General features: G+C 37.1%; 1 protein-coding gene across 1 annotated transcript in view; it reads right to left on the reverse strand.

Annotated features, from left to right (window-relative positions):
• LOC140239061 (uncharacterized) overlaps window positions 1-17,587 on the reverse strand; it is a 46,082-nt gene that overhangs the window by 11,127 nt on the left and 17,368 nt on the right. Inside the window, exons 3-4 of the mRNA XM_072318957.1 lie at window positions 13,353-13,491; window positions 5,168-5,261 (exon numbers count right to left, since the gene is read on the reverse strand). Coding sequence (XP_072175058.1) covers window positions 5,168-5,261; window positions 13,353-13,491 — 233 coding nt within the window. The remainder of the gene's footprint in view (window positions 1-5,167; window positions 5,262-13,352; window positions 13,492-17,587) is intronic.

A 17,587-nucleotide genomic window follows, 5' to 3' on the forward strand; every position in this document is an offset into this window, starting at 1 on the left:
ATTACTTTAATCTCAATCTCAACATCCCACTTTTTTCACAAATGTGTTTTTTCTAGATTCTTTTTTTTTTATAGACACCTTAAGGATCTGTTTTTGTATTGTGAAATAATTTACATTTTTATTTTATTCCTTCTTAACAAGTTACACCTGTTCAGTTATTTTAATGTCAATCGTAATCTCAATATCCTACTTTTTCACAAATGGGTTTTTCCTAGTTTTTTAATCTTTTTTTTTTCTTTGAATAGGTAAGGATTTCCCTACTTTTTTTCAGCCTGCAAATTCCCACTCTCATCTCAGTATCTTACCTGGAAAAAAAGTGTCTCAAAATGCTCATTGTTGGTAATACCAATGTGACTCCAAGTTATACTTTTTCAAATGTATATCCTTGAAGAAGGGAAAGTTTCTCCAAACACACACATACAGATTCAGGGAATGCAGACAAGTGTTTGAAAGTGAAACTCTTGGTGGAAAAGTTGAGGAAAAGCAGATGATCTCTTTGAGACTAGAGTTCTGAAATTTGAAATTTTTCATTTATTTTAGGAGCAATTCTCCCTGAGTGTGAATTCTTTGTCAATTAGTGATGTCTTTAAAGTAGTAGAACTATTGATGTACATACAGTGTAAAACATACAATTGCACACAAAATAATTTTTCCATTACATCATAGGAGCACTTGATATGGCATGAAGAATTATTTTTGTATACACCAGTCAAAACCCCACAAACCACATTTCTGTAGTTTCATACTGTATCTTTTAACTAGCTTGTGTTATTTATTACCTGGTATTGCTTTGATTTCATAAAGTAGAGTAAAACTCCTTCAATTTTCTCGGTCACATACTGCTTAACTAAAGGTTTAATTTCGGTTGCAGAATCAGGAAAGGCCTTAACCTTGCTAATGTTATAATTGATCCTTGAAATGAAGGAATGAACTAAACCTGTTCCATTCTTATCTTGAAATCCCTAACATATGAAATGAGGTATGCCACAATTTCATTGGTCAGTAATTGGTTAGAGGTTTTATATCCCTTCTGCGAACATCACAAAATTTTGCATAGTTGAAGAATTATGTCTCCCAAAATCATGCATGAAATCTTACAGTAATATATACCTCAGATTCAAAAAAAAAAAAAAATCATTGCATGCATCATCAACCTGTAGCATTTTGACCCTTGTTACGCTAGCCTCACAATGGCATACACACCCACCAACAAAATACACCAAGAGACAGGCGAGGAAAACGCAAGACCTCTACAGATGACCTCATCATCATGGCATGTGCTCTGCCTGAATCTGACATTGTTCGAAACAATCTGATCTTTTGTTAGGATAAGCCCTACACCCACATCCTGCTTACACCATGTGAAAGTCTCTATCAAATAACTTAACAACCAGAGAAGTTCAAGTGGAAGGGGAATCCCAGAATACCACACTCTTTGTTGTTAAACTGATAGTTTGCCTCCAGTGATTCAATGTCCAATCTCCCAACTTCCCACTCTACAAAATTATGAATGCAAACAATAAACTTCTCATACTGGAGAGGCTACAACTATGTAAATGCAGTAGAGGTGAGTTGTGATCCGATTTCACCATGGACACAGACGGATTTTGTTTAAGCTGTACTGTGCAGGAACCAAATCAAGCTTGTTTCGCACTACAGAACTCAAAGCATAAAATGTATTTTGATTTCTTACAGAAAAATATTTGAAAAAATTATCTTGAAAAGGAGGGATACGAATGCACAAAAAAAAAGAAAAAGAAAAAAAAGAAATTCTATTTCCATGTCAAGGGGTGGGGCATTTGGTGCATGACTTAGTAGAAAGAATGTCCTGAGGCAAAAAAAAAAAAAAAAAGACAGAGAAAAAAAAAGGAGAGATGGACAGACAGACATGGCACAGAAACAGACAAAGAAAGAGATAATAAAGAAAGAAAAAACAACAACAAAGAGCTACAAATTATTGAAAAAAGAAATTTCAGCAAGCTCATTGCTACCATGAGTGTGTGCTGCAAAGTTTCAAGCCCCAGTGAGCTGGGCAAACTACATGTAGCAAGTGTCAACATGGGATCCGATGGCGCAAAACATATCATTGAAAAGAAACAAGATCTGGGAGGTGTCCAAATCAGGACACCCAGAGTATCTGAATGGCGTTTAATTTCTCTCTGAACAAAATTCCTCCCAAAGGATTGTGAAAATATATGATAGGCAAAACATGCAAACCGTTACAACGAAAACAGACTGCTCCTTTTCTCCCTTTCCTCCCAGTTCAAGTCACGAGTTGCCTTGTGACCTCATGAAAATTGCATTGATACGCCTCACAGTGAGTACTGATGTGGAAAAAAACAAAACAACCATCAACAAAATCAAAGGAACACGTCATGGAGATTTTAACTCTGTAATTGTTGTTTGCTCATTGTTGTTTTTTTCAACATATTTTTGGATCTTTGGGGATATACAGTCGCCACTACCCCATTAGGATGACTTCAGGGTGAGACTTACGATGTGACCAAGTGACTGTTCCAATTCAAAAAGGGGTCAGAAATGGCATTATGATCAGGTAGCAAGGAAAGTGTAGTTGATGATGAGACAATGCCATTAACATAGAATTAATGCAGATTGTTGAACGGAAAGGCATGCATGTAAACTTGTACTTTGTACATATGCATGCAGTTGTAATTATGCTTAAATATGTTCAACTTGTTTTATGTTTCTCTCTCTATCCAAAGGGACCTATCCTCTACAAACTTATATGATTTTCAGTTAGTTCCTCCCACTAAAATGAATTGTTTTTGTTTTGTTTTGTTTTGTTTTGTTTTGTTTTGTTTTTGTTTTTGTTTTGTTTTTGTTTCTTTTTTTTTTGGGGGGGGGTTCAAATTGCACTACACATTTCATATAATAATATGCAATCATATACAATATTTTCTTTTCCGGTTTTATTTTGTCTCAGTTGTTTGCCGTTGTTAACCCATTAAGGACGGTTTGATTTTGCTACAAACCGCATTTTCCACAGACGCTTGCCCAAATGTTCTCGGGACTTGTCCTCAAAGGGTTAAGAGTCTGGGTGCAAGTTGTTGGCTGCACGTTTTGGTATAAGAAATCTGAGAACCTCAAAGGATCAATGACAGAGCTTCTTTAATAGCTTGTCATAGCAACGTACTGATCAGTTAAGTATTCTGCTTGTCTGACCTCCATAGGGGCTTAAATGCTCCACATGGGCAACGCTTCATTACACCAACAGCCACAGTACACACTGTAGCTCTTGATCATCACACATTAAGCATAAACACACATCATTCCAAGATATTTAGCTGCACAAGATCACATTTAGCATTTCTCTGCGACAAAATCACAGAGGAAGCCACAACTGTGTCAATCTCGTGTTGGTCTTTCCGCAAACACTACATACATGTGTGGCTTAATTTAAGAAGATAAAGAAGCACACACACAAACAAGTGAATATGGGGTTAGATATCAAGACAGACAGTACTTTTTGTTTATACTCAAAGTTTCTTGGGAACGACAAATTTTGTTCATGAAATTAGACAGATATTTGATAACATCTGGGTGTTACAACTGTATGATTAACAAAATGGTTAAAAAGTAGATGAAATGCAAGGTGTCAAATTAATGTTGAATCCTCTCTTGCACCATTACACCTACAAGAAGAAAAGGATGATCACTATCATTCACAATATTGAATATGAATGCTATTTTTTTTTCTTTTCCCCAACACTTCTGCACAGCTAGATATCTCCCTGCCTGTCATCTGCCTCATGCCCAGTTGACTTTGCACGATAGTTGCAGAGCGCAAGCTTACAACAACTTCAATGGAATGACGGGCGCGGACACAACAGGATGGAAAATGGCGGATTCCGAACAGAAACCCTGAGTCAAAACACTTCTCATGTTAAACATCTCAAAAGCTGCTCCTCCATACAACAAGGTCGTGTCTCAGTTGTCATGCCCTTGCCACACCTGAGTGTGGCACCATTAGATAGTGCGTGTCCTATATCATTAAATACAAAGAGATGTCTCTGCATGTGTGTGCACATGGGTTTTTGTTTTTGTTTTTTTTTGTATTTGTATGATGTGTGTACACATGTTGAATGATAGCGCTATTAAGTTGCAAGCATACAACCATTGTACCTTGGTATTCAAAGAAAACTTTAGAATTATGAAACAGGCAAGGCCGCCCACAACCACACCCACACAAATCTTCACGAGCTAAAACAACAACAAACAATTAAATGGGAGCATGAAAGAGGTGTATCACGTAAACAACACATCAATACATGGAATGTGCTTTCTTTCAACTGCAGCAGAATGGGTCGGAACAGCCATTCTCAAGTTTGCAATGTACACTTCGAACAAAGAATTCCCCATTGCCCACGGAAAAAGAAAAAAAAAATCAATATTTGTACTGAAGAATTAAACAGATATTATTAAAAAGATAAACAGAATATATGAAAAGCAAATAATTATATGAATAAAGCAACGAATAATCAAACTACATCGGCACCATTCAAGATTACTCTTTACACTTCCAAAAAAAAAAAGACCAAACACAAATTACAAAATACCACAAAGTCAATCACAGAGGGAAGAATAAAAATTAATGAATAAATTAAAAATAAGCTCCACGGAAGAACACATACAGAACATAACCAACAGATGAACAGACAAATAATGAGATATAAACCAATAGAGAATGAAAGAATACAGAAATAAATGAATAGATTGGGAGATAAATATATGAATAAAGAAATATATGCATGAATAAATAGATAACACAAAAATAAATATACCACTGTTGGGGCAACAAAACCTCTTTAACTCAAAATTTTTTGAATGTTTAAGGGAGAGAAAAAAAGCAACAATTCATGGATGTAAAAGCTTTTTATTTAGGGGGATCACATTTCCTTTAAACATGATGTGGTGGCTTCATTTTGGGGGTTAGACAGCTAGGATTCTGACAGAAAATCACTTACCTGATCATCTAACAATTAATCACAAAAAGTGATTTTCACCAAAAATTGCGGTACAAGGTCTTGCCACCTCAGTGAAGAGATATAGATGCACATAGATATGCATAATAAATTGAATAAATTATGATAAATTAAGTTTGTTTTTGTTTGTTTGTCTGTTTGTTTGTTTCTAAAGAGACTCTTACCTCATCTGTCTCTTGTTCTTGCAAAGCTTTCTCCTGCTCCTCTCGTAAGATCTGCCGCTGCAGCTCCCTGGCCCTCTCCCGATCCTCCTCCTCGCTGTCAAACAGAGATTGAAGAGAAAGAGACAAAGAATAAAAAAAGAGATGAAACATATTACACAGCATATAAATACACAGTTTACCACAATAGTTATTAAAAGAAAGGAAGATGAATTTCTATCTTCCTGGCTCACTCCAGATCCTCCTCCTCACTGTCAAAAAGAGATTGAAGAGAAAGAGCCAAAGTATCAAAAGGAGATGAAATATATTACACAGCGTAACACAGATAACCACAACAGTTGAAGAGAGGAAGATGAATCTATCTCCCTGGATCTCTCCCAGTTCTCCTTTTCACTGTCAAACAGAGATTAAAGAGAAAGAGATACAACATCAAAAAGAGATCAAATATATTATACAACATATAACACGGTTTACCACAACAGTTGAAGAGAGGAAGATGAGTTTTATATATCCCTGGCTCTCCTGCAATCCTCCTTTTCACAGTCAAACAGATAGTACAGAAGAGAAAGAGACAAAATATGTGTATAAGAGATAAAATATATTACATATTGCTACATCAAACAGTTCACCTCGACAGGTCAAAGAGAGGAAGATAAATGTATGTCTCCCCAGCTCTCTCTCTCCTCCGCCTCCTCCTCCTCCTCCTCATTACCAAACAAAGATGAAAGAAGAGAAATAAACACATTCAGAGAAAGAGACAAATTAATAGAAAAGAAGATCAAAATACAGAAAAGAAACAGTTCAGCTAAAAAGGTTGAAAACGGGAAAGATCTTCTTTACAGTTGTATCCAACATCTACACAGTCATTCGATATTTGGCCAGGACTTGGTACATTGCAGAGCCTTCTCATTTGCAGCCATCAGGAAAGATGAAATCCATGTCATGTAACCTGCCAATAAGAGTTTGTTCTGCTTACATCTTTGTACAACGTATCACATAACAACTTTCTACAACTTGTATGTTTTCTAACCTTGGATCATTTTACACTTGATCTCCGTTGACTATCTGATTTATTTAGTCTTGTATATCATTGCTGTAATTCAGTGTTATGCAAACATGACGACACTACTATTATTGCATTCAATTACATTATTTTGTCATGTTAAACCACACATTTTATGTTGTAACACTGCGCACAATCAATGCTTTGTTGAATTGAAAATGTTTGTTCTCACTGTTTGTTCTCAGAGTTTGTTCTCGATGAAAATGATGACCATAATAATAATGAAAATAGTGATACTTGATGATGATAATGATAACAATGTAATGAGATAATGATAATATTAAAAAGACCACTAATACTGATTTATATCCTCTACACTAGGTTCACAAGATACAGAGGATGAAAGAGGACCTCAAACTGTAACTGTATGTTCATAGTTACTTGAACGATCACTGTATCACTCTAAATGTCATCAGATCTATGACACTAGAACTACTCCTCTCATACAATGTATGAGAAATGAAGCAAACATCCGCTTAGTCAGAGGCGTGGTTAGCTGATGCTTGAAGAACACTACAGGACTTAAATAGCACATTTCCTTCATCTGGACTGTGGCCAATATAACGGTAAGATTTGGCAAGAGAAGCATGAATATATCACGTATGTTACGCTGCAAACCTAATCGCCCAGCTTGCTCTGGGCCAACAAAACTTGCTTTTAGTAGGGCAAGTTATATGAAAAGGCACATACAATAGTGTATGATGTAGTTTGCTTGTCAAAAAGCGTGTAGCCCAAGCCCAAATACATGTATGTACAAAGTTTGAATGCGATTATTGAGAGCTTATTCAGAGAGCCTTAATCTTCTACCTTCTGTCCTTCTTCTTCTCCTCCTCCTCCTTCTTCTTCTTTTCCTCCTCCTCCTCTTCCTTCTTCTTCCTCATCTCTTCTTTTAGTTCTCCATTTCCCCTCTTCTCTGTTTTACCTGTCTTTTCCTGTTCATATTTGAAGTATCGGATGTCACTGCATTCTGAAAGCCTTAATCTCCTACTTTCTGTCCTTCTTCTCCTCCTTCTCCTCCTCCTCTTCTTCTTCTTCCTCATCATCTTCTTTTAGTTCTCCATTTCTCTCTCTTCTCCATTTTATCTGTCTTTTCCTGTTAACATCTAAAGCACTGGGTGTCACTACATCCAGCACTGTCCTCGTTGACAATTTCCTGACAGAGCTCAAAGGAGGAAGAAGTATACGTAAAACATAGAAAATGGCTCAACAGTCACAGCCTTGATCTAGCTGTAGATCAAAGCTGAATAAACTTACCTTTTCTGATATATTGAAGCTGACTCTTACCACAATCCTGCCCGTCTGAGAACATTTTCAAGCACACACAGATTCTTGGATCAATGCACGGCCATTATTAGCAGACATGATCAATACTTTGCCCACTCAACAGTATATGGTACACAACATCATACAAGTGTACACGCCTATGCTAAACTGACGGTGTTTTACAAGCGACAGCAGACGTGTCATGATTTATAAAAGGGGAAAAAATGAATTGTATACTATTCCCCTCATTCTGAAAGAGCCTTTTATACACACTGTCATGTATTTACATGGATATATCAATACACACACACAATGCCCTATAGAAACAGGTTAAGACCTTTTTTTTTTTTCAAATTCATAACTCATGTTCATTTGTCTATTAATACTCATGGAATGTTCATGCTTTACAGGATCATATGACTGAGTGAACAGAATGCCAATGCTGACAATGCCAGTTTCAGTTCTGCATGCTACATGAATTCCATTCAAAAATCACAACAAAACTACTGAAACTACAGGGAATAAAAAAAAAATATATATTCATATCCAATTCAACTGTGCTCTATCTCATATCATTATTATATATCTTTGGGGGCTTCTTGAAGTTTCACAGCACTGTGTAATCTACTGCTTTATAGCATTCAATTCACAACAATTAAAATACAACAACAATTAAAATAACAATTAAAATTCACAAGAATTAAAATACAGGGAAAAGAGTATTATTGCTCTGAAACACTGGAAGTCACCGCAGCACATAATGTATGCTTTAAAAAAACACAGCAAATGTGTTTTTTCTATCTCACCCCAGGAATGTACATGTATGGTGTATTAGATACATGTACATGTGACTAAACAATTAACTTCTGACGGTCTGCTCTACTCATTACAATGTATTTTCTTGTCAGCCTTCCTTTCTAGGGCATCGTAATCTCACAGCATACCTACAGCATAGAGCTCCAGCAATATTGTGTGGCTTACTTTTATTCTCCTTCCCCCCCCCCCCCCCTTCTTTCTGTTTGTTGTAGATTATGTACTTATTAAAAACTTGACGTGAATAGTAGTCAATAATTTCCAGACTGGAACAATCAAATCTCATTTCGAGCATAAGTTTGTGTGCACGAGTTGTAACCCCTTTGCGATTTGGTGAAGTCACGGTACATGTAAGTTAACAAGGAAAAGTAGAAATTACGCGGTGCGCAGTATGTCCCCGCCGGAAGTAGCATTTTGTAGCAAAATGTACGATAAAGGACAAAAATCAAAGTCAAAGGTCAAAATTCTGTGAAGAAGTTTTGAAGCCCTCACTTAGTGCCATCACATAAAGCAAGCGGAATCAAAATCGGGTTAGAAATGGCGAAGGAGTAGCATTTTGTAGCAAAATGTACTATATAGGTCAAAAATCAAGGTCAAAGGTCAAAGAAGTCAAAGGTCAAAATTCTGTGTAGAAGTTTTGCAGCCCTCACCTAGTGCCATCACATAAAGTAAACGGAATCGAAATCGGGTTAGAAATGGCGAAGGAGTAGCATTTTGTAGCAAAACGTACAATATAGGTAAAAAATCAAGGTCAAAGGTCAAAATTCTGTGTAGAAGTTTTGAAGCCCTCACCTAGTGCCATCACATAAAGCAAACAGAATCGAAATCGGGTTAGAAATGGCGAAGGAGTAGCATTTTGTAGCAAAATGTACAATATAGGTCAAAAATCAAGGTCAAAGGTCAAAGAAGTCAAAGGTCAAAATTCTGTGTAGAAGTTTTGAAGCCCTCACCTAGTGCCATCACATAAAGCAAACGGAATCGAAATCGGGTTAGAAATGGCGAAGGAGTAGCATTTTGTAATAAAATGTACAATATAGGTCAAGGTCACAACTGAAATTCTGTGCAGAAGTTTCAATGCTCCCATGCAGTGCTATCATATAAAGCAAACAGAATCAAAATTGGCTCATAAATGACAGAGAAGTAGCAAATTGAACATTTTGATCACACACGGACGCACACACGGACACACACACACGTACGGAGCCCGTTTTATAGTCCCCTGCTCGAACTCCTTCGGCGGGGACAAAAATTCAAGATGATACACTTACAAATGCCTAAATAAAGTTATTGCAAAATGAAGTACGTTTACAGTGTACATAACACTTGAAGGCTTGCACAGCCCATGTAGGACTCTAAAATCTGAACTGAACAGGTTTATAGCAAACATAAAGGCCCGAATTCACGAAGGTGGTACAAATGAAACCATGGTGTAAACCATGGACAAAAACCATGGAGCGCCAAGTGTCGCACAGAATATTTCGTTACGAAATTGGTCATTTCGTCGACAAAATGACCGTTTCGTTAACGAAATTATCATTTCGTGGACGAAATGTTCATTTAGTTGCAAAATGTTGTCATTTCGTTACAAAATAATCATTACATCGACAAAATGACTGATTTCGTAACGAAATATTCCATGCGACACTTGGCGCTCCATGGTTTTTGTCCATGGTTTAAACCATGGTTTCATTTGTACCACCTTCGTGAATTCGGGCCAAAGAGTACGATACCGAGAGAGAGAGAGAGAGAGAGAGAGAGAGTGTGTGTGTGTGTGTGTGTGTGTCCATGCAAACATAAACATGCACTTACATGCCTATTAAACCAGTACTGTAGGAGGAGACACAAATGCACATACACTGCATGCGAAAGTAAATAAAATGTGATCCACTTCAAATGCATGGAAGGAGGAGGGGAATGGTTACCACAAGCTTTTTAAAGGTAGGGAATACCTTTTACAGACCTCCCAAAATACAGCAAAACATTAAATATGAACCTCAGGGGACTTGTTTAGGCCACTGCTGAGAAATTTGGAAGTCAACAGTTATCTACAATTTGAATAATGCACAAAACTCAACTACTCAGTAGTTCTGTGTGTCAGCCACACTTAAGCATTTTTGTTGCAGTCTTCTGTATCTTTTATCTAAATCTAAAAGTATAAGAGCTGATGTAATAACAAGTAGAGTGTGTGACAAGAATGTATATAGACATGTTTGTAAGTTTTGATGAACTTTCTTCACAAAATATACATGATGGACACACATGCAGTGCATGGGTCTGCAAAGGTAGCCTAGTAATGTACTGGAATTTACGGTGAGCCCCGAAAAAAATTCAATTCAAAATCTAACGGTCAATAAAAATGTACTAAATGTTACCTTCCACTTTCAATACTTTATGGGAGTTTCTAAAATGATACTCTCTTCAACATACCACTGCATTTATACAACTCTTCATTTAACCCGTTGAGGACGGTTTGATTTTGTTACAACACGCATTTCCCATAGACACTTGCCCGAGTATACTCGGGACTCGTCCTCAACGGGTTAAGGCATGCAAATGGGATGCCCTACCTTTAACATACAGTGTAGATTGACAACTGGAGGCATATCCACTGAAAGGCAGACACATGGATAGCCATAGACCATTCCAATTAATTTCAGTGGAATATACTAAAAAAAAAAAAAATAAAGTAACATGAAGAGTATAACATGTAAACACATCAGAAAAACAAACAAACTTAGAGTATGATAACATTGTAACTTCTTTGTGTCAAAATGAAAAGGAAATCATTACAAGATGACATGATGGTAAAGATAACATTACCAAGCTCCAGTATGGAATAAAGACTACAGTGTGCATATACTTATAGGTATACACGTGTATATCATGCAACAGCTCTTAAAAGTCTGCACCAACCGCAGCAAAGCTCCTCCATCTCTGTCGCCATGGCGATCTCATCAGTACGGGATGCTGTTCTCATCTGTCTGTTGGTGTTTGATGATGGCACAACCAATTTGAACAGCATACCACTATGTGACCCACATTTTACTTCCATCTATAACTACAAGTGTATATATAAAGTTCTAGAAATGTCGCTTTGGCGACTGGTATGCCTCCGCCATAAAGCATGATTTTCCCAATAGGTCTAGATAGTACATGTGGACACTGTGTGATTACATTTTCACAAAATTGGCAAAATATTGGAATGACAAGTTTGTCACAAATGTGTTGAATGTTCACCTTCCTTGACGTAGGTTTAATTGGATGAATAAGAGAGTATGTATCTAGGGATTTAAGGACTTTAACTTGACTTTGACCCATTCATACATTTAGGCATTGAGTAATTTTCAAGGTACAGGTGTGGAGAAAAAGTGCAATTTCTGAATTGAATAGTAAATTGTTACCATTTTCATCTGGCCCTTGACCCTAAAATTCATAAGATAATTACTTTCAGGTAGAACATGCATAATATGTACTAAGTTTCAAGGTAACTTGAGCCACTTCCGAGATATGGAGGAAAAAGTTAGTTCAGCACTTTCACTTGATCTTTGACCTTTTGACCTTTGAGGCAAAAAGAGAAAAAAAAAAACTTTCCAGAGAATTTCTATTAGGTTACACACGCATACACCAAGTGTAAAAAATAACCCTGCTGGCATTGCATAAATATGAGGGTAATAGTAAAATTTTGAAGTCTTGCACTTGACCTTTGACCCCTGACCTTTGATCCCATGAACCCTACATTCTCTAGATAATCACTTCCAGTCAGTACATGTATATACTATGTTCCATGAAGATACCTTGAACAATTTTCCAAGGTACGGAGAAAAAAAAGAAGTTTTAATATTTTTACTTGACCTTTCGACCTTTGACCTTTGACCTCATGACCCAAACTTTCACCAGAGAATCTTAATTGGGTAATACATGTATACACTAAGTTTCAAGAAAATATCTTCAGGCATTCAATAGATATGGTGGAAATAGTGAAATTTTATGTATTTGACCCTGACCTTTTGACCTTTGACCTTTGACCTCATGACCCAAACTTTCACCAGAGAATCTTAATTGGGTAATACATGTATACACTAAGTTTCAAGAAAATATCTTTAGGCATTCAATAGATATGGTGGAAATAGTGAAATTTTATGTATTTGACCTTGACCTTTTGACCTTTGACCTTGAGCATGTGCACCCAAAAGTTGATAGGCACAACTTCACCCCCTAATAAACATACATGCCAAGTTTCATTAGGATACCTCAACAGGTTTCGATAGTTACCTTGTCTACAAAATTCATTACGGACGGACGGAAGGACGGACGGACGGAAGGAAGGAAGGACGGACGGACGGACGGACGGACGGACGGACGGACAACCCGAAAACATAATGCCTCCGGCACCACTTCGTGGCGGAGGCATAAAAAAAAAAAACGGCCTTATATATCAACAACAATGATGACAATGATGATGAATATTACACCAACTATGATATTAAAAGTAATTATCATTAAAATAAACAAAACTCCTTGTGCATGGGAACCACACATGTGCTTTTACAATTCCACAGTAAATTGCCACATCTCGTAGTCAGAATATGAGGGGACTTTGGCATAGTGGATATTAAGGCTCCTGACTTTCACTCGGATGTACCGAGTTTGAATTCCATCAAGTGCCTACATCCTTGGATAAGTCATTTTTACCTACCATGTCTTTCTCGACCCAGGTATGTCGGTACCTGTTAATGTTAAGGAAATAACAAAGCCCTCTGGAAGAGCAACAGCAACAATGAAGAGGCTCCGCTGGAGAAAGAAGATCATATCATCATCATTAAAGGATTACTATAAAAGTGGACATTTTGCACATTTCACGCAACCAGAAACCAGCGCAAAACTGAAAGCACACAAAAATGTTTTGTTTGTTACATTTTCCACAAAATAATACCCTGATTCCTCAAAATTAGAAACATTTGCGAAAGTCATCTTGTTCAGTCGAGTGTGAAAAATTACTCCTGCGAATCCACTTTTACATTAAGTGGTAAACCGTCACTGTGTGCTCACATTTGTCTGTTCCTCTCGGCGATTTCATGCTCCTCCCTAAAGGCCTCCAGCGCCGACTCCTTGGCAACGACCTTTGCGACCTCCCTGTCGGTCCTCACGGTCCTTCTCCTCGAGATGTTTCCCGAAAAATGATTTGTATCTGACAAAGGGAAACAGAAAAAAAAAAGGAACAAAGAAGAGCTTGATAAGTGACAACGGTATTGCAGGGCTGCACACTCACCCGTTTTTCTACTGGTCCAACCTGTCTCTTGGTCCAGTAGGTACCTAGTTTTTCTATTTTTTACTGGTCCATTCCTGAAAAAGTTACTGGTCCAACAGTAATTTTTACTGGTCCTGGACCGTTGGACCAGTGCCAGTGTGCAGTGTTGGGTATTGCAACATGACTTCAAACACTTTTAATGCCGCATTTTTTCATGTTACCTTGAACTGGGGAAGTACATTGTAATAGAAAGTTATTAGAATCTATTAAATTTTTTCCTTATACATTCTCATGGAATTCATATCATACAGCAACAAGATCATGATATGAAAATTTACCCAGATGATGACATAATATCCTTAAAAAAAAAGAAAAAAAGATGTTTTAATGTATTGACCTGCTGTTGTGTTTTTTCACACCCCTAGGCCCGAATTCACGAAGGTGGAACAAGTGAAACCATGGTTTAAAACCATGGACAAAAACCATGGAGCGCCAAGTGTCACATGGAATATTTCGTTACGAAATCACTTATTTCGTCGATGAAATGATTATTTTGTAACGAAATGACAACATTTTGTAACTGAACATTTCGTCCACAAAATTATAATTTCGTTAACGAACAGTCATTTTGTCGACGAAATGACCAATTTCGTAACAAAATATTCCGTGCGACACTTGGGGCTCCATGGTTTTTTGTCCATGGTTTAAACCACATGGTTTCATTTGTACCACCTTCGTGAATTCGGGCCCTACACTTCAGTTTCCCTTTTTAAGGGGGAGATACACTGTGGGTTGGTAGTATGGACGTATTGTACAGGATTCACGTGGTAAACATTACCTGTACACTTAATTTGTGGTCACAGGATGAAACCGTTATTTACATGTAAGAGCACGGTTTGTCTACTTTCTCCAGACAATGTGAATTTTGCATTTTTACATTTGGAAAAAAAAAATGGAAAAAAGTTGCCAAGGTTAATCATCTACTTTTTTATTACTGTCATTGCAAACTGAAGCTGGGTGCCAGTTCATTCTAATATTCGACTTGGGGCTTTCAAATGCAGAGTACTCAGAATCTGAAATTACACTTTAAAGGCATTGGTGTGCATGCTATGTGTGTGTGTGTGTGTGCACATGTATGCATTCATGTTTGTCTGTGTGTGTGTGTGTGTGTGTGTGTGTGTGTGTGTGTGCCATGTTTATATTTTTGGCTGGAGGGAGGGGGGAGAAGTCATAAAAGATGCCCTATAAACTTTTATTGCCTCATATTCACAAGGTCCATACTGCACATTTCCGGTTCGACCTTGTGCATTTGCTTTGCATTTTTAGCTAGCCAACTTGAGCGCACAGAAACTGATCTCCAGACATCTGTTGGACATATTATGTCCACATAATACAAATGCTGGTCCAATATTCATGCCTGAATTGCTATGCTGACTGTCAAAAAAAAAAGAAGAAAAAAAAAACCCTCTAAAATTAGAGCATCATAAAACTGAATTATCTATCATGTGCTATATCACTATACTTTAATATCACGTACATGTACACTGTACATGTCATGTAATTCATGCTGAATTTCATGTAAATATTGCAATTTTTGTACATATGATATTTACGAAATAATGTGTATATCATACAATGTATACATACAGTGTACATATTCCATTGTCTACATACAATTGTACATCACTGTTTGTACGGTGTGTGATATTAAACATCACACACCGTCTTGTGTTTCAGACAAAACATTGATACCCACTGACAACAACAACACACCCACAAAAAAAGAGAACTTTAACAGGAAGCAGAAACACAGACGTCGGTTTTCCAGATGTGCTGTGACGAATGTGACTGGATTACAAATGGTCGATTGGTCCCTGATATTCTAACTTGCTCTAAACAACCTGAAGTTGTCATGTATTAAACATGGAAGAGTATGGATTCGAAAGATGGGCAAATCACAGATTTTCAGATGGATGCGCCTAAATACACATTCACCATTTGATCACCTTCCAAGCTCAGGCAAGAACACAATCTTCTTGCATAATTTTTTTTTTCTTTGCATTTTATGTTGTAAACTTAGTACCACACCCAGTAGGCCTATATCATAATAAATGTACTGTGTATAGTGCAATGTCTCCTTCTATCCTTCTAACTTCACATTTATGAGTGATTATAAATCTTTATAACTTCTTCCATAAAATGTAAACATTGACTACAAAAAACAAACAAACATGCAGATCACTTTAGTTTTTACAGCCTAAGAGTACTAAAACATAGCCCTAAAATGCACTTCAACTGCAATTAATATACAGTGTATATCCTGTCTTTGAATAACTATGCAAAGACCATTAGCAACTTGATGTATTCAGCATCAATATCAGCTGCAATCCATATAAATGAGCATCAGAAGCAAAGTACATGTACTTTAATGCTATCCAAAACCCCACAATGAATTCACATTTGTTTTTGAATACTTATTACTTTGAATTTTGTATGTTCTTTATACCTCCTTCACTTTCTCTTCCTTCTGCACCTAGAGCACTCTACAGAGTGGATTTGGCGCTATATAAATCATATCAATATATATATCAATATATATATATATATATATATATATATATATATATATATATATATACATTATACAAATGATGCACAGGATAGAGTGTGTGCACCTTCACTAACGCCACGAAATAATCCTGTGCATCATTTGTTTTATAAAATGGGTCGAAAACTAACAGCATTATTCACGTACCTTTGTGGGTCAATACCAGTCAGCTACATGTAGCACTCACTCAAAAGTCAAGATGTCCGAAGATGTTCGTCCCAAACATTTACGCACGTCGCACATAAGTACTGTACGTAGAGTATACGTACGCCACGTGTTATGCACAAGAAAGGCCGCCGGCTGTTGTGGCAGCCCGCGGCCCGAACTAGAAGTTGTTTACAGGATTGACAGCGCGTATAGTAGCGCGTGACGCACTTGTAACAACTGATTGAGTGCACACTGCTAGTGTAAACATTGTGACGTACGTCAGGCCAGGGAGGTGGAAGAGAGACTCTTCCACCTCCCTGGTCAGGCCGTGCATTTACTAAGAAATTAATGCACTCACACGTGACTCATTTCAGCGCTTCCAATTGGCTACATTCTTGAACCCATTTTATAAATATATATATATATATATATGTATATATATATTTCTCTTTGCATTATAAATTTGTTCAGAGTTTACATGGAATGGCACATCATATCAAATTATGCAGCCAGGTTCTTATCCTGTTCTATATGGGAACCTGGCGGCCTGTGTATTACATATTGTAATTCTATGGGGATTTTAGAAATCAGTATGGAACGGGTTAAAAAACAAATTGCACTTTTCCACGCTCAAACTTTCATCTGTTTACAATTGCAATCACATCTAATTACAGATACACACACTTTGTACATGTATAGATCTGCAAACAATCAAATCTGTATCACTGTGAACATAACAACAGTCCTTGAACTGCTGGAACAGAGGTGTCACTTTCGCACTTTACAATGTACGACACTGGTCTCCGTATAAGGGTTCTCACATCACGTAAAGTTACACACAGTTTATATGCATTCTCAATTCGCAATTCCGACAGTAACAGATTCAATTGTTCCTACAGTGTACAATGTACAATGAACTTGTATTTTGTGTCTACAAGCTGTGGATAGAAAGACAGAGAAAGAATTTGAGAAAGAGAAGGAGAGAGAGAGAGAATTGTTCTGGTTTTGTCCTAAACCAAAGACGTGTTCTTGTTAGTCTGTCATTCAGACATTATTGTTTTCTACTTCCCATATTTCCAAACATATTCATAAGTCATACTGAAGATGGTAATTCAATTTTTATTCTGGCAATAGCAGCCCTTTTCTGTCTTTTCTGCCTGAGACTTATTCTGTAAGAATGCTTTAAAGGGGAAGGCTAGTACCTGATCAGTGGGAATCAGTGCGAATGCTGGGGATGATTGTTCCAATCCTTGTGGGATTCATTTAAGAGTACATTATATA

This window comes from Diadema setosum, chromosome 15 (assembly GCF_964275005.1).
Source record: "Diadema setosum chromosome 15, eeDiaSeto1, whole genome shotgun sequence".
In the NCBI taxonomy this organism is placed as follows: Eukaryota; Metazoa; Echinodermata; class Echinoidea; order Diadematoida; family Diadematidae; genus Diadema; species Diadema setosum.